The sequence below is a fragment of the Falco peregrinus genome, chromosome 19 (genome assembly GCF_023634155.1).
Source record: "Falco peregrinus isolate bFalPer1 chromosome 19, bFalPer1.pri, whole genome shotgun sequence".
NCBI classification, from domain to species: Eukaryota; Metazoa; Chordata; class Aves; order Falconiformes; family Falconidae; genus Falco; species Falco peregrinus.
In genome coordinates this window covers 5,734,083-5,753,162 of record NC_073740.1, presented here as the reverse complement: position 1 = coordinate 5,753,162, position 19,080 = coordinate 5,734,083, and the positions used below count along the sequence as shown (strand labels likewise).

General features: G+C 41.4%; 1 protein-coding gene across 4 annotated transcripts; it reads left to right on the top strand.

Annotated features, from left to right (window-relative positions):
* Positions 1-988: 988 nt before the first annotated feature.
* On the top strand, positions 989-19,080 carry LOC101913636 (methanethiol oxidase-like). 4 transcript variants are annotated; one of them, XM_055792258.1, is made up of 13 exons: positions 3,612-3,866; positions 4,582-4,678; positions 9,150-9,203; positions 10,240-10,352; positions 11,483-11,668; positions 13,242-13,362; positions 14,080-14,262; positions 14,359-14,537; positions 15,684-15,762; positions 16,255-16,376; positions 16,548-16,640; positions 17,602-17,720; positions 18,350-19,080. In XM_055792258.1, the coding sequence occupies exons 3-13, from the start codon at positions 9,197-9,199 to the stop codon at positions 18,510-18,512; spliced, it is 1,365 nt and encodes a 454-aa protein (XP_055648233.1). In that variant the 5' UTR covers positions 3,612-3,866; positions 4,582-4,678; positions 9,150-9,196; the 3' UTR covers positions 18,513-19,080. The 4 variants fall into 4 exon arrangements, with proteins under 4 accessions (XP_055648232.1, XP_055648231.1, XP_055648233.1 ...); XM_055792257.1 differs by lacking the exons at positions 3,612-3,866; positions 4,582-4,678 and adding an exon at positions 989-1,013 and having other exon boundaries at positions 16,267-16,376; XM_055792256.1 differs by lacking the exons at positions 3,612-3,866; positions 4,582-4,678 and adding an exon at positions 989-1,013.

The window sequence follows — 19,080 nt, the reverse complement described above, 5'->3', positions numbered from 1 at the left end:
ATTGCTCTCTTTTGCTGCATGTTTTGTTTTGGGGTTTTATTTTCCTGTTCCATTTGTTTGGATTTATTTTCTTTTTTTCCTTTGCTTTACTACTCTCTGTACAGTGAAGACAAGGAAGAACTAACCTTGTGCTTCTAAATGCAATAGTCTTTACTCAAGCAACATTCTCAGTGATGTTTTTGCCTGAGGTTTGCAAGATTTTGCCCATTTTGTAAAGATTCATTTAAATTGACATAATGTTTTCAGAAAAATTAAAAGGTATTAAACTCTACCAAGCCAAACACAGAATGGGGAAGTCTTAGTTGCTGTACTCTTTCACAATGGCATTTAGATTTTTATTCTTATATCGTTTTGGAGAGGGAGGAGAGATGTTTTTTGTATTAGTTGTATGACTAGAATGAAAATAGGAGTGCAAAGTAAAGGTTCTGAACCTAGTCCTGAAGAGGTTTTGCACTTTGTGCAATTGCAGGACAAATTATACAAACAAAATACATAACTTTTGGTTGCTTAATTCTGTAAACATGTTACAGAGTTCAAAAAGTCATCAGCAGTAAGGTTGACAGAAAGGTTGACAGATGGCCACCTTGAAACTTGTCTGGGGCAGTGAAGAAAAATAATTTCTAACTCTGGATGTAGCTATTTCATGTTGGTTTATATGAACTTTCTGATATATATATATATATGCCTGATTCAGTTTATAATGGTTAATGATTATAATTAGTTCTTTTTATAGTGCTTTTATATAAGACTTTCAATAAAAGATAAGGGAACCAATATTCTACATACTTAGCATATGTAATATGTAGGACATTAGTTAAACTAGAGGGCTCACAGTTTATTTTTGCATTCTATTGGTAGATCCATTGTAGCATCTAAAGATTGAAAATAAAGAATTTTCACGTTGTATCTACCTTGGAAGAATCTGTATCAAACATCTGAAAACCAGCACATCGAACTCGGCGGACATGCAGCTGAGAATGAATGATGACAGCATCTTGCAATGATGGCTAAAGGTAGGAGCGTGTGGAATCCTGGGCTGAGCGCCTGGAGTCATTCCGTGTGGCTGTGGAGTGTAATGGGAAGGTGGGGTGGGACGGGCGTTGTGTAGCCCAGTGCTTCCAGGCTGGCTTTGATTGGGAGGCAAATGGAGTTCTCTGTGCTGTTCAGTGCTTAATGAATGGTGTGCGGAGCAAAGGAGCGAGGCTTTTGGGGAATCTGCAGCACGTGAACAACAGGCTAGGTAAAGCATCGAGGCGGATTGCTTTGAACCAAATCAGAATTTCACTCAAGTGTAGTTTGGAGTTCAGATGCCGTGAGAAGGTACAGGCCAGAAATACGTGTTTGGCCCTGCATGTTCTTTTTATGCTGCTATAAATATAATGATCTGTTTGTTATAACCGTCTCTCAAGACAAGGCGTGCCGATCTCTTGATAAAAGTGTTCTACTCTGATAACGTATGTTTGCATATCTCAATGATGACAGTTCAGTGAGATTAATTTCTAGATGCAGGGTACACAAATCGGGCCTGCACTTGCTGAAAGCATTGCCGGAGTCTGACCTGCAGCAGGGGGTGTTACAGTAGTAGGAGCTGTGTGGAAACTGGAGAAAGGTGGTGCAGCGTGGGCTAGGCTGGGAAGGACTAGATGAAAGTGTGGCTGCTTGCGTGGGTTTGTTTTTAACACAGCCCTCTTTCGCTTGATGGGTTTTATCTCGCATTTTCAGGGGGCTGTTCCCAACTGCTCCCTTTGGCACGCCGTTCTTTTCATCGAGCGCCTCTTTTGCAACTTCCCAGCTTCAGGCTGCCTCCAAGGCTGTTCCAAAGCCTCTGGGTGTGTACAGGCTTGTCCTGGCCTTTCGCTGCTTTTGTGTTTCTGATAGCCACATCCTGAGGTGTGCAGTGGATCCTGCTGCCTCCACCGTGGCACGGGGTGCGAGCCAAGAGCACTAACGATTTAAGGTAATGTGATTTTCATCCTGAGCCATCGTGTGTTCCCTGCTGGCTCAGATAATTTAGAAAGGAGTAAGCTGTTGCCTGATGGGTTTGCACATCGTTGTGTTGCTTGTATTATGTGCTTCCCCTGCTCTCTGGAAGTATTACTCCTTGCATGGGCCTTTAATGGATGCGTGGACTGGCCTGTCTGTCCTGCTGCTGACCTCAAGGGCTAAAACACCCGGTGATTTTGCTGGAAGCAGAAGTAGGTCATTGCTGAGAATGACTGCATGCGCACCCCCTTGGCCTAAAATTCAGGTCATAGATCTTGTAATTGAAGTGAAGTTTATGAACTCCTGTTCAACCCTGGAGTCCCTTTGACGTGGGGAACACACAGGTCTGATTCCTTGAGGTGGATCTTCAGTTGGCGCTTCATGGTGTCTCCTGAGAACATAGTCTCTCGAGTTTATGAAATAAATCACACATTTTTTAATAGTGGCTCAAAAAAACCCCACTGCATCAAGCTTATGTTTAGTAAAGTAGCGTTTTAAAATGAAAAGTTAAAAAGGGAACTCCTAAACAGACAAGTCGGTATCTGAGGAGGAAAAGACCAGGAAAAGTGATGGATATGCGTGGGACTCTTAACAAAGGATGAACAGTCCAACAAACACTAAGGATTTGTGGACAAAATAATAAAAATGCCTTTAAAAAAAAAAATTGTTTCAAAGCAGTTAGCCCATCAAAAGAGAGAGACGTGACTTGGACAGGCTATCAGGCAGTTCGGGTACCTAACTACAGCTATGGAGTATTGAAAACAAAATTTAGAGAAAAGCATTTTTGAGTAGTAATTTGTTTGAACAAAATATTTAGCTAGCAGTCTGAAGCGGTAAACACATTGACAGACTGCGCTTGTGGTAATTCATGATCAGAAAAAAAAGGCTCAGTTCACTAAATAAATCTCCAGAAATGGTTACTTATAGGTTGTTTATCAGATCTCCCTGACGCTCTCTTGGCTTAATGGAGGGAATAGCTGAAATAGTTCTCCTGTTTCAGCACTGTTTAGTTTTTCGGTTTCTGTTACCGGTGGCTTATGTAAAAGGCAGAGAAGAAGTGGGACAGGGTTGTAAAATGTGGTATTCTCTCTTGAGAATGTTTTGGGAATGACAGAGGGAATATTGCCTGGGAAAAAGTACTGTCCTTTAAAAAATCAATGGGAAATAATAGACTAATTCTTATTAGGGACAGTTTAGCGGAATCCCAGATAGAATAAAGAGTGAAATCCAGATTTTCCAATACTCAGGGCAGCTGCCAACCTTGAGATAATCATCTTCAAGAGGTAATCCTGTGAAGTTTTCAGCTGGCAAGGTGTCATTTTATAGCTGCCTTATTTAAGGGAGGGAAGGGCCATGAAATACTAAAAACACTGCTCCCTGCCAAACCAGATGCAACTGAGACCTGTGATCCAGTCTGGAACGCATTGACTCCTGGTGAACTTGAAACATTGCCCAAAATCAAGAGGTTTTAAACACAACTGTTTCCTCCTTTGCTGTTAGAAAGCATGCGGGCGCTCTCTGCGTGAGGGCAGTCATTTGGGTACAAAATACCCAGACAAACTTATCGGGAATATAAACAGGGGCAGGTGGAAAGCGCAGCAGTGTCGGAGCCAGGTGCGGCAGAGGAAAGGGGCTCAAGCTGAGCTTTGAAAGCGTCTCCACTCTTGCCCAGGAAGTAGAAACTGAATCTGTCCCTGTCCGCCTGCACTCCCGGCTGCACTGGATCCTCCCCTTGGCAGTTTCTCTCCCTGGTCCTGCCCACCCCTTCACTCTCGCATATAGGACCCTCTGTGAGACGCTTTTCCTTCACAAACATCCCGTCCTAGGCAGCTGTCCTTCCTCTTGTGCATACCCGGGAGCCCTGAACGTCCGATCCGACATGGGTAAGAGATCCAGCCTGTGGATCCAGCTGGGATCTGCTGCTTTTGGTTACAGTTCTGCACTGTGAAACGCATTAAGCAGGGGCCAGTGGGTTCGTTAGCGTGGTGGACTGGTAAGGAGAGGCGTGGGGCTGAAGTTCAGCGTTTCCTCTGACTATTAAAAGGTTTACTTCAAGTTATTGAAAACCCCTGTGGTTTTAAATGAGTAGTTTTAATGCTATCAGTAAATGCTTTTTATGCTATCATTAAATGTCTTTTCTAGTACTTCGGCATTTAGAAACTGAAATGAGCATTTGGATTTTCTGCTGTGGTTGATGTGAATGTAAATGCTGCTTAAGAAGATCGCTGGGGAACTGAGGAATTTAACTTTTTGCTTACATTTTTGTGATAGACCATGTAATTTGTATGGACTTTCAGTTTTGAATCCAGGGCCAGGAAATAGAGGGAGGGGACTAAAATAGATGGAAGCTGTTTTGCATGTGAATGTATTATAGTGTAATTTGCAAGGGGGACACTGTTACATTGTGATTTCACAGAACAGTGTAAGGTTGCAGACCTTAGTAAAAAAAGCCCTTATTACGCAGACAAAAACAATGATTCTGACTCAGCAGAAGTGTCTGGTCTGGTTTATCTGCCTAGGGTGAATGTTTATCTTTGCGTGCTTTTATAAGTACTAATACTACAAAATAAATGACGTTTGGTTTGCTTTGCTTTCTAGCAAACTGTAGGTTTCATTTTGTAACCTGTGATAACAACAGTTTTGTCTCAACGGTCGTGGCAGTCTTCAAGAAGTCAGGCTTGGCAGTGTAGAAAGAGTAAGTTAAATACTGCACCAAAAAACTTGAAGTAGCATGATAGTGATTGATTGGTCACAAGGTTTGGAAAAGTATGCTCTTGGCAGTGTAGAAGATCAAGTCTTAGGCTGCTCTTCAAAAATTGAACAGATCATTAACGTCTGCTTGCATAATTTGTTGCTTGGAAAAAGACTTTATTTCAGAAAGAATGTGCTGCTTCTGTCTCTTATTCTGTAAGGCCTGTGTCTTGTCAGGTGTATGGTATAGCTGATACACAATTTTTTTTTTCCCATTTGTGCGTTTATTTCAGCAGTTTAGCATAATCATACCATAAACCAGATTTGCCTACCTTCATTTTTGAATATGTGAGTGTTTAAGCCATGCATCCATCTTGACTTCAGAGGACTTTCTGTTTACTTAGGCTCTACAAAAAGCCCAGCTTGGTCTAGACTTATTACATGTAACTTTCAGTTCTCAACAGAGGCAACTAATTTATTGCCACATTTCTCCTAAACTCCCTTTATAAAGAGTCTCAGGCACCTTCATAGTTTCTCTTAAGTGGCTGAAGTGCTCTGCTGCCATAAAATACACAAATAAAAAGACAATGTCTTTCCTGCTCCTTTCCATTATTTCACTCTGTTAAACCCAAACTACCAAAGAACACTTGTTTTGTGTTAATTGTTACTGAATTTACTATGAAACTGCACTTCATCAGGTGGGATATTTTTTTAGAATGCTACTACCCATTGTTGTAAATCTATAAACCTCGTTATCCACACTACTGGTGACTCCAGGTTAATCTGCATATAGTCTGCTCGTGCTGCAGCTTGCACAGAGGCTTTGCATATCACTTCAGAACTTAACGAACTGATTAGGTAAGTATAAATAGATCGGCCTTTTATAAAAAAAAAAAAAAAAAAGAAGCTACTTTCAAAAGTTTTTAATGAAACTATCTCCTAAATCTTGCTTATAAAATGCTTTGTGGTGTTTGTTGTCCTTCGGGATGATCTGTATTTCCCGATATTTCTCTGCTTGGTATTTCTCAAGACTTCACAGCCCTTGAACAGGCAGAGGGGCATCTTTATCTGCTGCCTGACGAAGGAAGCGCTTGTGCTCGGAGGCGCAGAGCAGCACAGTGCATTGGCTCCCCCAGTAACAGCGGCAAATGAACCCAGAGGTGTCGGGATTGTTTTTCTGTGCTGTGACTGCTAGACTGGCAGATGCAGTCATCGGTCCTGGACCTTGCACAGTATGCAATTTTACTTGCCACTGTGGTACAGCTCGGTGCTCAAAAAAATGAGGGAAATGAAATGTTTTGTTCTTCGCTGCCACCTGAAAGTGTGTGGTGTTTTTGCCACCATCAGAGAAGCTCTTTTAACATTTATGACATTGAGAACTGCCTCCTTTTTTGTCTGAAACTTACTGAGTGGATGGAAAGCTGCAGGGAGTCCCTTACTATGCTTTATGTGGGAAATGATGGCTTATATATTTTCAGCTGTTGTAAGTGTAGCAAAATATCCCCAAACCTTGTTGTTGATTTGCATGGAGTTTTCCAGAGTGACCTGTGGATCATTATTGGTGGCTTATGAAGGACTGGACACTTGCCTTTGGTTTGCTGTCCCTCCTGTTCTCTAGAAAGAGGAACAGGACAGATGGAAAGAGATGAAAAAATTTAGAGCAAAAGGAAACTAGACTGGATTCCTCCATTCCCTTTGCTCTCCACAAGAGAGAATTGCTGTAGATAGTGATAACAAAAGGAACAGTGATATTTTTATCAGCTCTTGGTGTATATATACAAATAACTGCATCAGAGTAAGCAGGAGTGGAGCTTATTGTAACTTCATTTGTGAAAAAAGGAAAATTGTACACTGAAGCACTTAAAGCTAAAGGCGTATGTTCTTCCCATTCAGCTCACACATGAGCTATTTGTAGTAGAGAAATGTTCTTTCATTTAGAAAGACAAGGAAGGTGAACTTTGTGGCTGGGAAGCTACCCAGAAGAGAATTTGCCTGTAAAGGTGCAACATGCACTGCAGAAAAAAAATCTCAATGCTTTTGTCCTTGCTGGAGTTTGCAAACCACATGTATGTGATATACTGTCCCACTTCCTGGTATTCAAAACACTCGGTCAGCTGCCAGATTAACGGGGGATCTGGAACCTAACAAGGAATATTAACATGTTTAACCATGGATTATTAACATAGCAATATAAATATTGTTGTTAACATGTTGCTACAAGATGGTACAAATCACAGCTTCATGAGGAAATCCTCATTTTGTATTCACAAATGAGCTTGGCATCGTATAACACGGAGAGGCTTGCGTCATCCACAGATATCTGCAGGCAGTTAGATACAATGGTTCCGAATAAAAGGGTGTTTGAACAAGATCAGAGGGAAAGGAGTAAAAACCGTGTATGAGAACAAGGAAGATAAAACGTTCATCATCTTGCTGTATGTTTTCTCTGGAAAACAATTTGGCACAAATAATCTTTTTCTCAAAGTAATCTGCAGAAAACTACATTTGCAATGCTAATTAAGCTGTGGTCTAATGCATACTGAGTTCCTGCTAATTTAGGTGATTGAGAAAATTGGAATAAAGTTTAAATTATGGCTTAGACATAAATGGAACAAAGCAAACTTCATATTTTGTGTTTTCAGATAAAAATGTTTCACAAGGAATGTGAAATTAAACGTAAAGTACTAAATTAGTCTTTTTGAGAAGATGCTGGCTATGAAGTTGGGAGCCTCCGCATGCAGCAAGTGGATTGCTTGAAGCATTTTGCCTTCGGAGAAAGGCTCCGTAATTAAATGGGCACTGGAGCTGTCACTGCCTCTGGATCTGAAATCTTAGATCTGTGGCATTCTGAAATAAACTGTTGCTATAAATTTCTCATTTTAAATATCAGAGAATGGCAAATAATTAGCTGGTTTGCTTATTTTTATTATAGACACTTGAGGTACAGAGGGAGGCAACTATACTGTGGTTTTGCTTCTGTCAACATGCATTGCACTTCATGTCATGTTGAAAAAATACGCTGGCATCCTGCTGCACAGCACTTGTATATTTTTGTGTTTTAAACAGCTGATGATATACTAGTTCCATTTCGGAATGGAGCACAAGCTTCCTGCATTGTGTTCAGCAGGCCTGCAGCTCCCTGGCTCTAGAAAAGTAGAGATTTATATGCGTCAGTTAAGCTTATAAACTTGCAATGTGTTGTAACTACCCCTTAAAGGAATATTTTCTCAATATTTTCTTAATTCTAGCCAACAATTTATTGATTCAGTCCTGAGCATGTAGGTTCTGTTGACTATGTTAGAGTAGAAATCATGGTGTATGAGGCTGTTTTAATGTAATTTTTACTTGGGTGTTGATTAGGATCCAAACAGATACAAAGGGAGCTAAGACAATTTTTAGAAGTAAGCTGAAATGGTTGTAAATATTACAGGTTTGCAGTGGGCAGTGCTTTAAGGCTGCTGAGGATCAAGCCGTTAATTCTGTAAGATCCTAATATAGGAGCCCTGTCTTTTTGGCAGGGAACTCCTCACTTTGCAGGCAGAGAAGCTGTAGATGACAGCCGCTGCGGTTGCTGTCCCCGTTGAAATGTTGAGGGTTTGTGCGTAGAGACCCCCAGATGTGTCGGGTGGTTTCGACTCCCGGTACAGAAGAACGTTGCTTCTCAGTCTTCTGCCTTCTGCAAAATGGCACGTTTCTCCTAGTGCAGAGCCTAGCCTCAAGCCAGACGTGGTCCTTCTGCTTTTGTGGGGTTCTCTTCTCTGGAGGACATTTGATTCCCTTTCTAGCTTCTTAAAACCATAGTTTCCCCACTCAGTTGTCTGATTCGTGATGTAGTTGCTGTGCGGGAAGTGGTGAACGAGGAACGCCAGTCCAGAGAGGTTTCTGGCAGCTCCAACCGTGGTGTGAAAGCAGAGGTGGGGAGCTGAGTTTTTAATAGAGAGAAGGTGGGATGGTTCATAATTTCCCTTCCTCTTGTCCTTTCTGGACACCTGCAGTATCACCTCTTCTCCAGGCTGTAAATCCTTAAAAATAACCACTTCTTCAACATTTATATGCAGAGAAAGACTGGAGGCTTTCCAGTAATAATAAAATGAGTTGTTCAAATTGGGCAATCTGTCTACTTACTCATCTGGCAGTGATTCAGCAGCTCTCTGTAAAACATTTAACAAAATTTTCTTAAATGCCAGACCCTTGTCATATATGAATGTGCTTTAAAATTGTGAGGCTGAACTCCTTGAAATGAAGACCCCAGTTTCCCATCACTTTTGAGTGTGGAGTGTCACATTGTGTACATTTTCAGAAACTCAAGTAACCCTAACGCTGACTGGAGTCAGTGAGACTTACAGGTGTTTGGCAATGTAAGAATTGGATCTAAGATTTGTCAATTTCTGAATGTGACACCAATGTTCTTTTAGAGATATGCTTTAAAATAATTTGGAGATTAAAATAACTTCTTTTTTTTCCCCTCTAATCAGCAAAATGCGGAGCATGTGGTCCAGGATATGCAACTCCTCTGGATGCCATGAAAGGCAAGTACTGTAACATCTTTCCTAAATCCAGGCCATCAGTAAAGGAATTGTTTTCAGATTAGGGGAAGACTAGGTAGATGCCTTCCAGAGTGGCTCACTAATTAGCAAGGCCAAGAAGAATTTAAATGTCAGATTTCACTTCATTTTGTACCTGATTTTGGGCAAAGCATGTAAGCTCTGTTAGCATGATTCACTAAATCATAGCACTAAACCCAAGGTGGGTCGGGGTTTAGATGTGTGCATGGCTATAGGACACTATAGCTTTCAGAGTATTGGGAGCAAGTATTTAACCGAAAAATAAAAGTTTTGTTGATGTTTTTTGGATGGAGACCTTTATAGATGCCCTGAGACTCTTCCATAAAAACAAGTGACTGTCTAGGGCAGAAGGGGAAAATAGGAGAAAGGGCCGTAGGGTATTTGGTGTGATGTAGTTTAACAGCAAGCTCCTCATCTGCTTGTAGCTGTACAAAAGTTATGTTCTGCTCTTCCCAGAAGTGTCTGGCTAAATCCCGAAATGCACTAAAGCCCTTGAGGCATTTTGCTGTAGCTTTTAATAGCGTCTGAATTTCATCTTGAGTCCTTTGATATATTTTAAAAGCCTTAATTTTCTAGATTGTAATAAGTAGGCTTTTGGCATAGGTAGACTGAAATCCAGGCCCTGGCACCAGGGAATCATCGCTTGTGTGATGGAGACAGGAGAGGCTTGACATGGCCTTGCAGGTGGGAAGGTGGTCTCCACCACTGTCCTTTTTCAGGAAAATAATTGCATCCCCAGAGCCTCTTACATTAGGAAGGCAAGGGAGTGGAAGGGCCCCACAGCTGAGTAAGCACTTATTCTTGGCCGTTTCCGGCTGCTCAGACTACATACTACTAGTGTTTCTCCATCAAATAGAAATATTGAGGTTCAGCTTTCTAGGAAGAATCGAAATTTTGAGATAGAGAGATTAAATCCAGAGAAGATTCTCTTAAAGTTGACCATAGCTTTTTGTAAAATTGGTTTATTGTGACACATTAAACAAGACTTTTGCTTTGAAAGGTCCCCGGGAGGAGATTGTGTATCTGCCCTGTATCTACAGAAACACTGGGATAGAGAAGCCTGACTACCTGGCCACTGTGGACATTGACCCCAAGTCTCCGCACTATTGTCAGGTACCTGTGTGTAGAATGGCTCCAGTGCTCTGTTTCCTAGGGTGGTGAATATTGGGGTTCACAGAATCATTTTCAAGTAGATAGTTGTGTTGAGAACCAGTCAAATCCTCTGGTGTTTTTCTTACTGGGTTACTCAAAGCTAACATTTATCTTGTTGGTCTCAAGACGCTTTCAGAGCGTTTTTGTGCTTAGTATTTTAATAGTTCTTTTTATAACACCATTACTGATCTATACTGAGCATGAGTATTAAGCTCAAGAAGGTGGCAATTTCCTTGTAGTATAGACAGACTTTATGAAGTTGGATGTCTGATACCCTGGGAAATTCTACACATTAGGCATTATAAATGTAATCCATTTACTGCATAAATGGAAAGCTGTGTGTAGGTAGATACCAATATACCAGATCCAAAATATTGGTAAAACTGACTAAGCTCCGCAGTTTGTTACTGCAAATAGTGTACACTAAACTGCATTTAAACATGCAGTGCTTGTGTGACTCAAATTACTGAAGACACTTTGGACTCTGATCTCTGTGTGTTTAAGGAGCAGCACATCTGGTTTGATAACAAAAATTTTGATAATTTGTTCTTATTTTTTTTATAGCTACTGCTTAGAGTTTTATTGTGGAGGAGTAGAGGACACAAATCTCCTAAAACTTTGACAAAACTTAGCTGCAGTCTTTCAAATTTTCTTAGTTATACAGTGGAAAAGTAAAAATCAGAAGCAGGAGTGCAAATTAACGTGACAGTTTGGTACAGTCAGTCCCAGCTGTAATTAGGTAAATCTTATACAGTCAGAGACTTGCAGCACATGAGCAAATGGTGGTTTTTTTTCTGTTAGTTTTTTCCATATCATTATTGTGTGTCTCCTTATTTAGATAAGAGTCTTTTTGGGGTTAATGGAATAGCATACAACATTTAACAAATGCCATGCAATCCTGATGTCCAACCTTCTTCTCCCATTTTACAGCTTCAGCTCTGCATACCTCAGGCTGAATGTGCTTCCTGAATAACAAATAGCAGTTTCCTTCTGCTCTTTATTAATTTATGCTTTGACATAAAGACCCATTTCTTTGCCTAGGGGAAAACTTACACCAGACTGAATCTTAAGTCTGTCTCTTGACTTTGTAGGTGATCCATCGCCTGCCCATGCCGAATCTTAAGGATGAGCTCCATCATTCAGGGTGGAATGCCTGCAGCAGCTGCTTTGGGGATGCCACAAAGAAAAGAAATTGCCTGATTCTACCAAGTCTGATCTCTTCTCGAATTTATGTGGTGGATGTGGGAACAGACTCACGGGCTCCTAGAATCCGTAAGGTATATTTAGGTGACTTTAAGATGGGGTTTTATTTCTTATTTGACCAAGAGATGGTGATATTAGGGATTCCAACTTCAAATTAGAATAGGAGAGCCAGAATTGCTACGCAAATTTTTGTCAAGCATTAGGCACTTGGGGGTGTTTTGAAACTCCTACAGTTTATTGATAAACTACACCAAAAAAATCTTGCACTAAAGAAGTGTGAGTAAATGTGGTATCAAACACTGAAAAATTAGGAAGTTCCAGAATTTAGCCTGCCTCTGCAGTATGAATTTCAATTAAAGTAGTTGCACACTGTGTTATTGGTTTTGACTACAAGATGATGAGGCAAACTCCTACATGACACATTCAGCTGAGCATATGTAGATTGTATGTTTTTTAGAGATGAGTTCAAATTTGATTGGATTTTCACTGAGCAAAACCAGATCTCTTCTGTAAAGGACACCTCTTCCTTGATTTGTAATCCTTGGTTCCTCAATATGCAATATGTAGATTTTTTTAAAAAGAAAAAATAAAGAAAATGTTTTAATATAGGGAAATAAACATTTTTCTAAATCCTTGTTCATGAAAACAATTGGAATTTTCCCAAAAGAAAATTTCCACTGCAATAGAATTAATTTGGCAGAGATACAGATATTGGCATAGATACAGGTTTGGATATAGACTTAAACTTTTCCATGTCTGACTGTTTAGATTCTTGTTACAGTCAGTGAAAAAGGATAGGCATTGCTGGAGTCAGATTTGTCTAACCTGGCTTAGAAAACTGTTTTAGGGTAAAGGAATTGTGTCTTGAAGTGTTTGTTTCTTTTCACTGACTATAAAGTAAGCATAGAGGATTAGCTCAGATGTAAATACACATACTGTCAGCGTCTATACTTGGTCAGATGAATCGTGCAGCAACGTGTGGAACTTCAGTACAGAGATCCAGGTTTGGCAGAGACAAATTTAGTTATAAAAAATACAGTTTGAAGACAGGTCATAACATGGAATGTAAGGAAACTTTAAAGTGTTTTTTTGTCCCACCCCACTTGCAAATACTCCCATTCAGTCTTTCAGTTTTGAGTTCTGTAGAGCCTTGCCAGCCTTTAACTATCAATGCGGTGGAATAAAACCCCCAAAGGTCTCTTCTTGTACAGTGAATTTTGTTTCACACTGAGTCTCTGGCAAGCCTCTAAGATTTCCATCCCCCCCCGCCTCTGAACTGCTAGAATTCCAGTGAGAGCTGATGTCTGAATATTGCACAAGTGGTATTTCTGCTGCTGATACTAATTAAAACAAACGCAGATGTCAGTGTCTCACTGATGCACAAATTAGACTGATTCTGACCATTCAGCTCTTGCTGTTTATATTTTTGAGAAGAGCAGGTAAGTGTCATGGTTGGTACTGTGTAACTGGGCAGAGTAGAAAGCAGCAGGTGACAGGTACTCAAAAAACACAATAGTGAAAGAACCAGTCACCCTCACACATACTCCATTCACGCTCCTTCCTCACTCTTTGAAACTTAATCTGTTAAGGGTGGAACTGGTATTCTCTTGTGATCTCAGTGAAGGTGACTGTGTGTACTCATTTTAGATTGTTGAGCCAGTGGAGTTATTCTGGAAGTGTAACGTGGCTAATCCTCACACCTCTCACTGTCTGGGCAGCGGTGACATCTTAATCAGCTGTTTGGGAGACCCTGCTGGCAATGGAAAAGGTATTAATTCCCTTCATTACTCTAGAAAAGTACTCGTGCCGTAGAAGTATCACGCTCCCAAAGTACAGGTGGCTGTTGCCAACCTAAATCCTCATCGTCTAATGAAAATTAAGCCTCTCCAGCTATTCGAGATTGCATTTCCTATTTAAAACTTTTGAAGGATTCTTGTATATAAATTTTGTTACCTATTCAGATGTAAACCACCTGACATCTAAGAGAAATACTAGCTATTAGAAGAAATATACTTCAGATGGTAAGTGGGGAGCCCTGCTCCTTTTCACAGGGTCTTTGTCTTCTGGACTGCGGGCAAGCATGCCCTCGAAGACATGTGTATTACGTACGTCATTCAAGGATACTGGTGGCAAGCAAAGAAAATCAGGGGTGACTTCTCCAGCATCTTCTCTAAGATATCCCTTAATTGAAATGTACTCTAGGAGGGCTATCGGATATATTGGAATGACTTGAGTAGAAGAAGAGCAAACTGAAGCTTAAAAAATTAATTACAATGTGATAAAGTTCTTTAAAAATCCACCTTTCATTTGCTTTAGGCCACAAAAGCAAAACCAACAGAATCACAGAATTTTCCTTAAGCATAGGGTTGCATTTTACAGCATGTTTAGAAAATAGTCATTTAAATATTAATATATTATTTAACTTAGTTAAAGCTGTGGATCTGTGTGAGTGTCTTCAAACAATTTTCTTTGGTTTTTGTTTCAGGTGGCTTTATTTTGCTGGACGGAGAGACCTTTGAAGTGAAAGGAAATTGGGAGAATGGGGAAAAGGTACCCCCCCTGGGTTATGACTTCTGGTATCAGCCACGACATAATGTCATGATGAGCACGGAATGGGGAACCCCAAAAGCCTTGGCAGATGGGTTTAACCCAGCTGATATAGAGAGAGGTGAGGGAGCATTTGTTTAAACTCTCAAAAGTAAAACTTAACTCTTTGCTAAAATAGTCTCTTCTGTGCTTATCTTTGTCTGACCTTGTCCGTTAGGGCATTATGGCTGCCACATTAATGTGTGGGACTGGAGCACTCGCACCTACATTCAGGCAATCGACTTAGGGAAAGGCTCCATACCTTTGGAAATTCGATTCCTCCACAATCCAGCTGCTGCAGAAGGGTTTGTTGGATGTGCTCTGAGTAGTGCAGTGCATCGGTTCTACAAGACAGAGGTAGGTAATGAAAGCAGGGGCAAGCACAGAAGCTCAAACCTAGTTGTTTCAGAAATTCACTGATCACACAGCAAATAGTAGAATTCAGATTAAATAATACGGCTCCTAATTCTAGTCTAATTCTAACCGAGCTGTAACGTTGTGTCAGAGAACAAACCTCCTAATGACAGCATGCATACAAGCCACTGCCATGGCTTTATGAAGCTACTGTGTAGTCCCTCATCTCTGAGCAGTGGCAGCTGGTAGGCATTCTGAGGTTCTCTGCAGCGGTATTGCTGATGTCCAGCATACAAATCTCTTAACAGCCTGATCCTGAAAGGAAGCAGGACTTAAGAGATCATGGTGCTGATCTGTCAGCCCCACTTCCAATTGTCATGCCCTCCATGATGATGAGTCTATCAATGTAATCACAATTAATGAAAATCTGAAAGAGGGGAAGGTCTTTCCAATGATGGGAGCATTAGCGATCACTTGAACAGGAGGCAATCTAATGAATGCTTGCTCTGAGGAAGGGACTGCAGCATTAGCTCAATGGCTTGCTTTCTGGCCTGCAAGCTGGTCAACAAACATAGAAAAATAAAATCACAGAATCATTTAGGTTGGAAAAGACCTTTAAGATCATCCAGTCCAACCATTAATATAGCACTGGCAAGACCACCATTAAAACATGTCCCTAAGTGTCACATCTGCACATCTTTTAACATGTATCAATTGGACAGCTAATCAGAACATGCAGAACTTGTCACCGGTGTCAGTGTGTGCTGCCTGCTGCTCAGCCGGTGTTTGGAAGTGTAGGGGAGATCAGAAGGTAGAGAAGGGAGGGAAAGCGGTGGGGTCATGGACAGGGGAGTAGAGCTGCTGCCATTTTAGAGGGCAAGCTGGAGATGGACAGGACACCTGCTACTGTTACAGCAATTGGTTTGAGATGATGTTGCATAGTATAATCATTAACGTTCTCCCTGGCAGTATAGTTACCATCCTCACCCCTTGGTAACACTTATTTGCAGTGTGCATATCAGCTCTGTACCAGGCCCTGTTAAATAAATAGCACTATTTGCTTCTCCTCCCTCTGTCACACATAGCTGAGCCCTCTTGGCTAACATATTGGCAATAATAAGGCTGTGTTCTCTCCTGTTCCTTCTGCAGAAAGGAGACTGGGCAGCAGAGAAGGTGATTGAAGTACCTAGCAAGAAGGTGCAAGGATGGCTTCTCCCTGACATGCCTGGTTAGTGTGAGCATGCTTGGAAAATAAATGGGGTGTTGTCTTCAGTTCCCTGGTACAGTGTAAGCTTTTTGCAAAATCTTATCCTTAAATGGCAAACACTTCCCTGGTAAAATACTAAATTTCTGTTTGGGTTCTTTGTGTAACACTTCTGATTAGCCTTTGCTTATGAGCTACCTGGTAGGAGGTTGCCAGGCCTCTGCTCCCACACTGCTCAGTGCACAAGGTCAGTTTCTCTAGAAAAAATACTTGGAGTTTGGGTCTTTCAGCATGAGCTCACAGTATTCAGGAACGCTCCTGGGAATGCTGGTAGAGCCTGAACCTCCTCTGAGTAGGTACTGGGCTTCCAAGGTTCATTGTGTTTGTTCAACCCATATCTTAACGTATTTTTCTGAGGCTACTGTGACTGGAATTTTGAAAGATAACAGGCTTGTGGTCTTGTTTGTTGCTGATTCTGTCCTTTTCCTGAGTTTGCTGCTGAATATTTTCTTGAAGGTCTTATTACAGATATCCTCATCTCGCTGGACGACAGGTTCCTGTACTTCAGCAACTGGCTGCACGGAGACATCCGCCAGTACGACATCTCTGACACCCGCAAGCCCAGGCTGGTGGGGCAGGTAAGCCACCATCAGAAAAGCTGTCATGTGCAAGGGCAGTATGGTCTGCTTATTTCTTTCCTTTTTAAAAGGAGAAAATGACAATTTACTTTTGCTTGAGAATTGTGGCTATATTGCTTGCATGTTCCTTCAACAGCCGATGCCTGTCCTCACACATTCCCCTGGTTACAGGTGTTTCTGGGAGGCAGCATCACAAAAGGTGGACCTGTAACTGTTGTGGAAGACAAGGAATTGCAGTGTCAGCCAGAGCCACTTGTGATAAAAGTAAGTTTTCCTAACGTGCATGTTGTCAGTGCTCTGCTAATTGTAATCAGTTTTAAAATATCCCTACACACCTCAGTCAAATGCACAACGTGTAAAGCTGCATCTGGGCTAGTTTGTGTCTTGGCTTACAGCCTGGGCAGGTATCACATTTCGAGGTAGTAAATCCTGGTAAATGTTCTGGGTCCCTGGTGGGATTGGACAAGCTGTTCACCTGTACTGAAGCCTGTGTAATTACAGCTTCCCTGCTGCTGTTAGCTAGTTAGTTTAAAGCTAAGGCAGTGCGCATTCATCACACTGCCAGCATTGCTTCTGATAATCTTTCAACAACTGAAACCAGCTCATTCTTCAGTGGGGTGTGTAGAGACTTTGATAGCACCTGGCATCATGGTAGAAAAATGAAAGAGTGCTAATTATCTCTGGTCATTATCAATGTGCATTAATATTATTACTGTCAAGGCAGCTACCTATGGAAAGTGTCAGGATGTATAAGAACGGAACACGGTCATGGCTAAGATCTGTTGGCCACTGAAGGCAGTTTCAGGAAGGTCCACGTACTCCTTTTCTTTGTAGTGCAAACTGTGACCTAGCTGCAGCATAGACGTGTTCTTATTTGCAGCTGCGTTACACCACCCACCTCTTGCTTGATTTTTGATGCTCCCATCCAAGTACAGCAACCTGAACCCTTCAGCCCTTTCTTCCTTGCGTTACTAGTTCTGTGAATTGAGTGGAACTCCTCTGAAATGGCTTCAAGGCTCCCTGTTAGTAAGGAATAAGACTCCAAATAAAAACTGGTCTCTCTCCACAGTAGGGGATTTGGTGTTACTGTGTCAAGGATTTCAGAGCGCTGGATGGTCCTCCAAGCAGCGGACCTGCCATGCTCTTCTGTTTCTCCTTGCTGTTGCATTTCTCTTGTTCACTCTCCATGGCAGCTTGTCTTGAGCACCTTGTTCTCTAATTTTAGGGGAAGAGGATACCAGGTGGACCTCAGATGATTCAGCTTAGTTTGGATGGGAAGAGATTATATGTCACCAGCTCTCTCTACAGTGGATGGGACAAGCAGTTCTACCCAGATCTTGTCAAGTAAGAAAACTTTGTGCAAGGCCATGGTGAAGATTTCTTTCTTAAATAGCAGTATGCATATACCAACTGGTGCACAGAGCAAAGTTCCCACACAGGGAGACTGAATCCAGTAACTTTTTGTAGACAGCCTACCAATCTAGATGTTTTTACCCCACGAGGCAGAATCCATCCCTTCTCATCAGGCACACAAAATTCGGGGTCTGCACGCCCTGGTTGTTGAAATTGTGATCTGTTTGGAAGTAGGTGAGAACGGGAAGAAAGCAGTGAATGTGACCTAGCCTCCTGGAATCTGTAGTACTTCCAAACTGCCTTTGAGCGTATCAGCATGGCTTTCTATTTTTTGGAATTAAAGAAAGGAGATGATGATCTTCCAGGTGGCCACAGGAGGGCATAGTGCAGTTTGCCTGTTTCTTTATAAGTAACAACTTTTCACTCATTCATGGCTAATTTGAGGTTGCAGATTTCGCTGAAGCCGTGTAACTCACTTTTGAGACCTGCTAAGGCCCATTTTTAATCTGGGATTCTTTCCATTTTATATTAAACAAAGACAAATCCTGCCCAAATATGGAAGAGAAGAGCAACCAGTATGAATCCTTTTCCAAATACCTGTTTTCTTGTCCCTTTTTCAGGGAAGGCTCTGTTATGCTGCAGATTGATGTGGATACTGAAAAAGGTGGATTGAAAGTGAATAAAAACTTCCTAGTGGATTTTGGGAAGGAACCTGATGGGCCTGTCCTAGCTCATGAGATTCGTTACCCTGGTGGAGACAGTACTTCTGATATCTGGATATAATTGTTGTCTGGAGCTGTTTGTTTTGTTGGGTTTTTTTCTCTTGCCCCCTCTCTCTCCTCTCTGCCCTCCACTTCCCTTTTATATAGGTGAATAGGGTCAGCTGGAACTTTGTATCTATATTTAGACTTCCATTAGGGTGAGCCACTGAAGCTCCACTTTCTTCTCATTCTAAGGCAGCCAAGTGAATCTCTCTGAAACACGATATACGCCTCATTTTCTCTACTCCTTTCCCTTTCATGAGGTCCTGTCTAATCACTGTTGGTTGTTGGTTTCAAGGCCAAGGTCGCCACTTCTTTAAGGACTGTTTGCCTTGCTTGATGCTACTTTGTCTTGCCACTGTTTGTTGGTGGAGGAGCATAAGAAGGATCCATTCCATGGGTTTACGCCAGAGCAAGTGTCCTGTCCCTGCAAAGCTTAATTTGCTCATAAAGTAATCAGTGCTTTACAGCAGACACAGCATAAAAATCATGCATATCTAATCTGAAGCCATGTGTTTCTGGAGCTGGGTTATATTTTAACATTTGTGCACTGATTTTATAAAAAAAAAATAAAATTGTTCTTACTGTCA

What these genes read in the sequence shown, in the direction of transcription:
- LOC101913636 (XM_055792256.1), top strand. An exon ending in GGGCTCCTAGAATCCGTAAG is followed by an intron (nt 11,669 to 13,241) that starts GTATATTTAGGT and finishes TACTCATTTTAG; the next exon opens with ATTGTTGAGCCAGTGGAGTT. An exon ending in GCTTCTCCCTGACATGCCTG is followed by an intron (nt 15,763 to 16,254) that starts GTTAGTGTGAGC and finishes ATTTTCTTGAAG; the next exon opens with GTCTTATTACAGATATCCTC.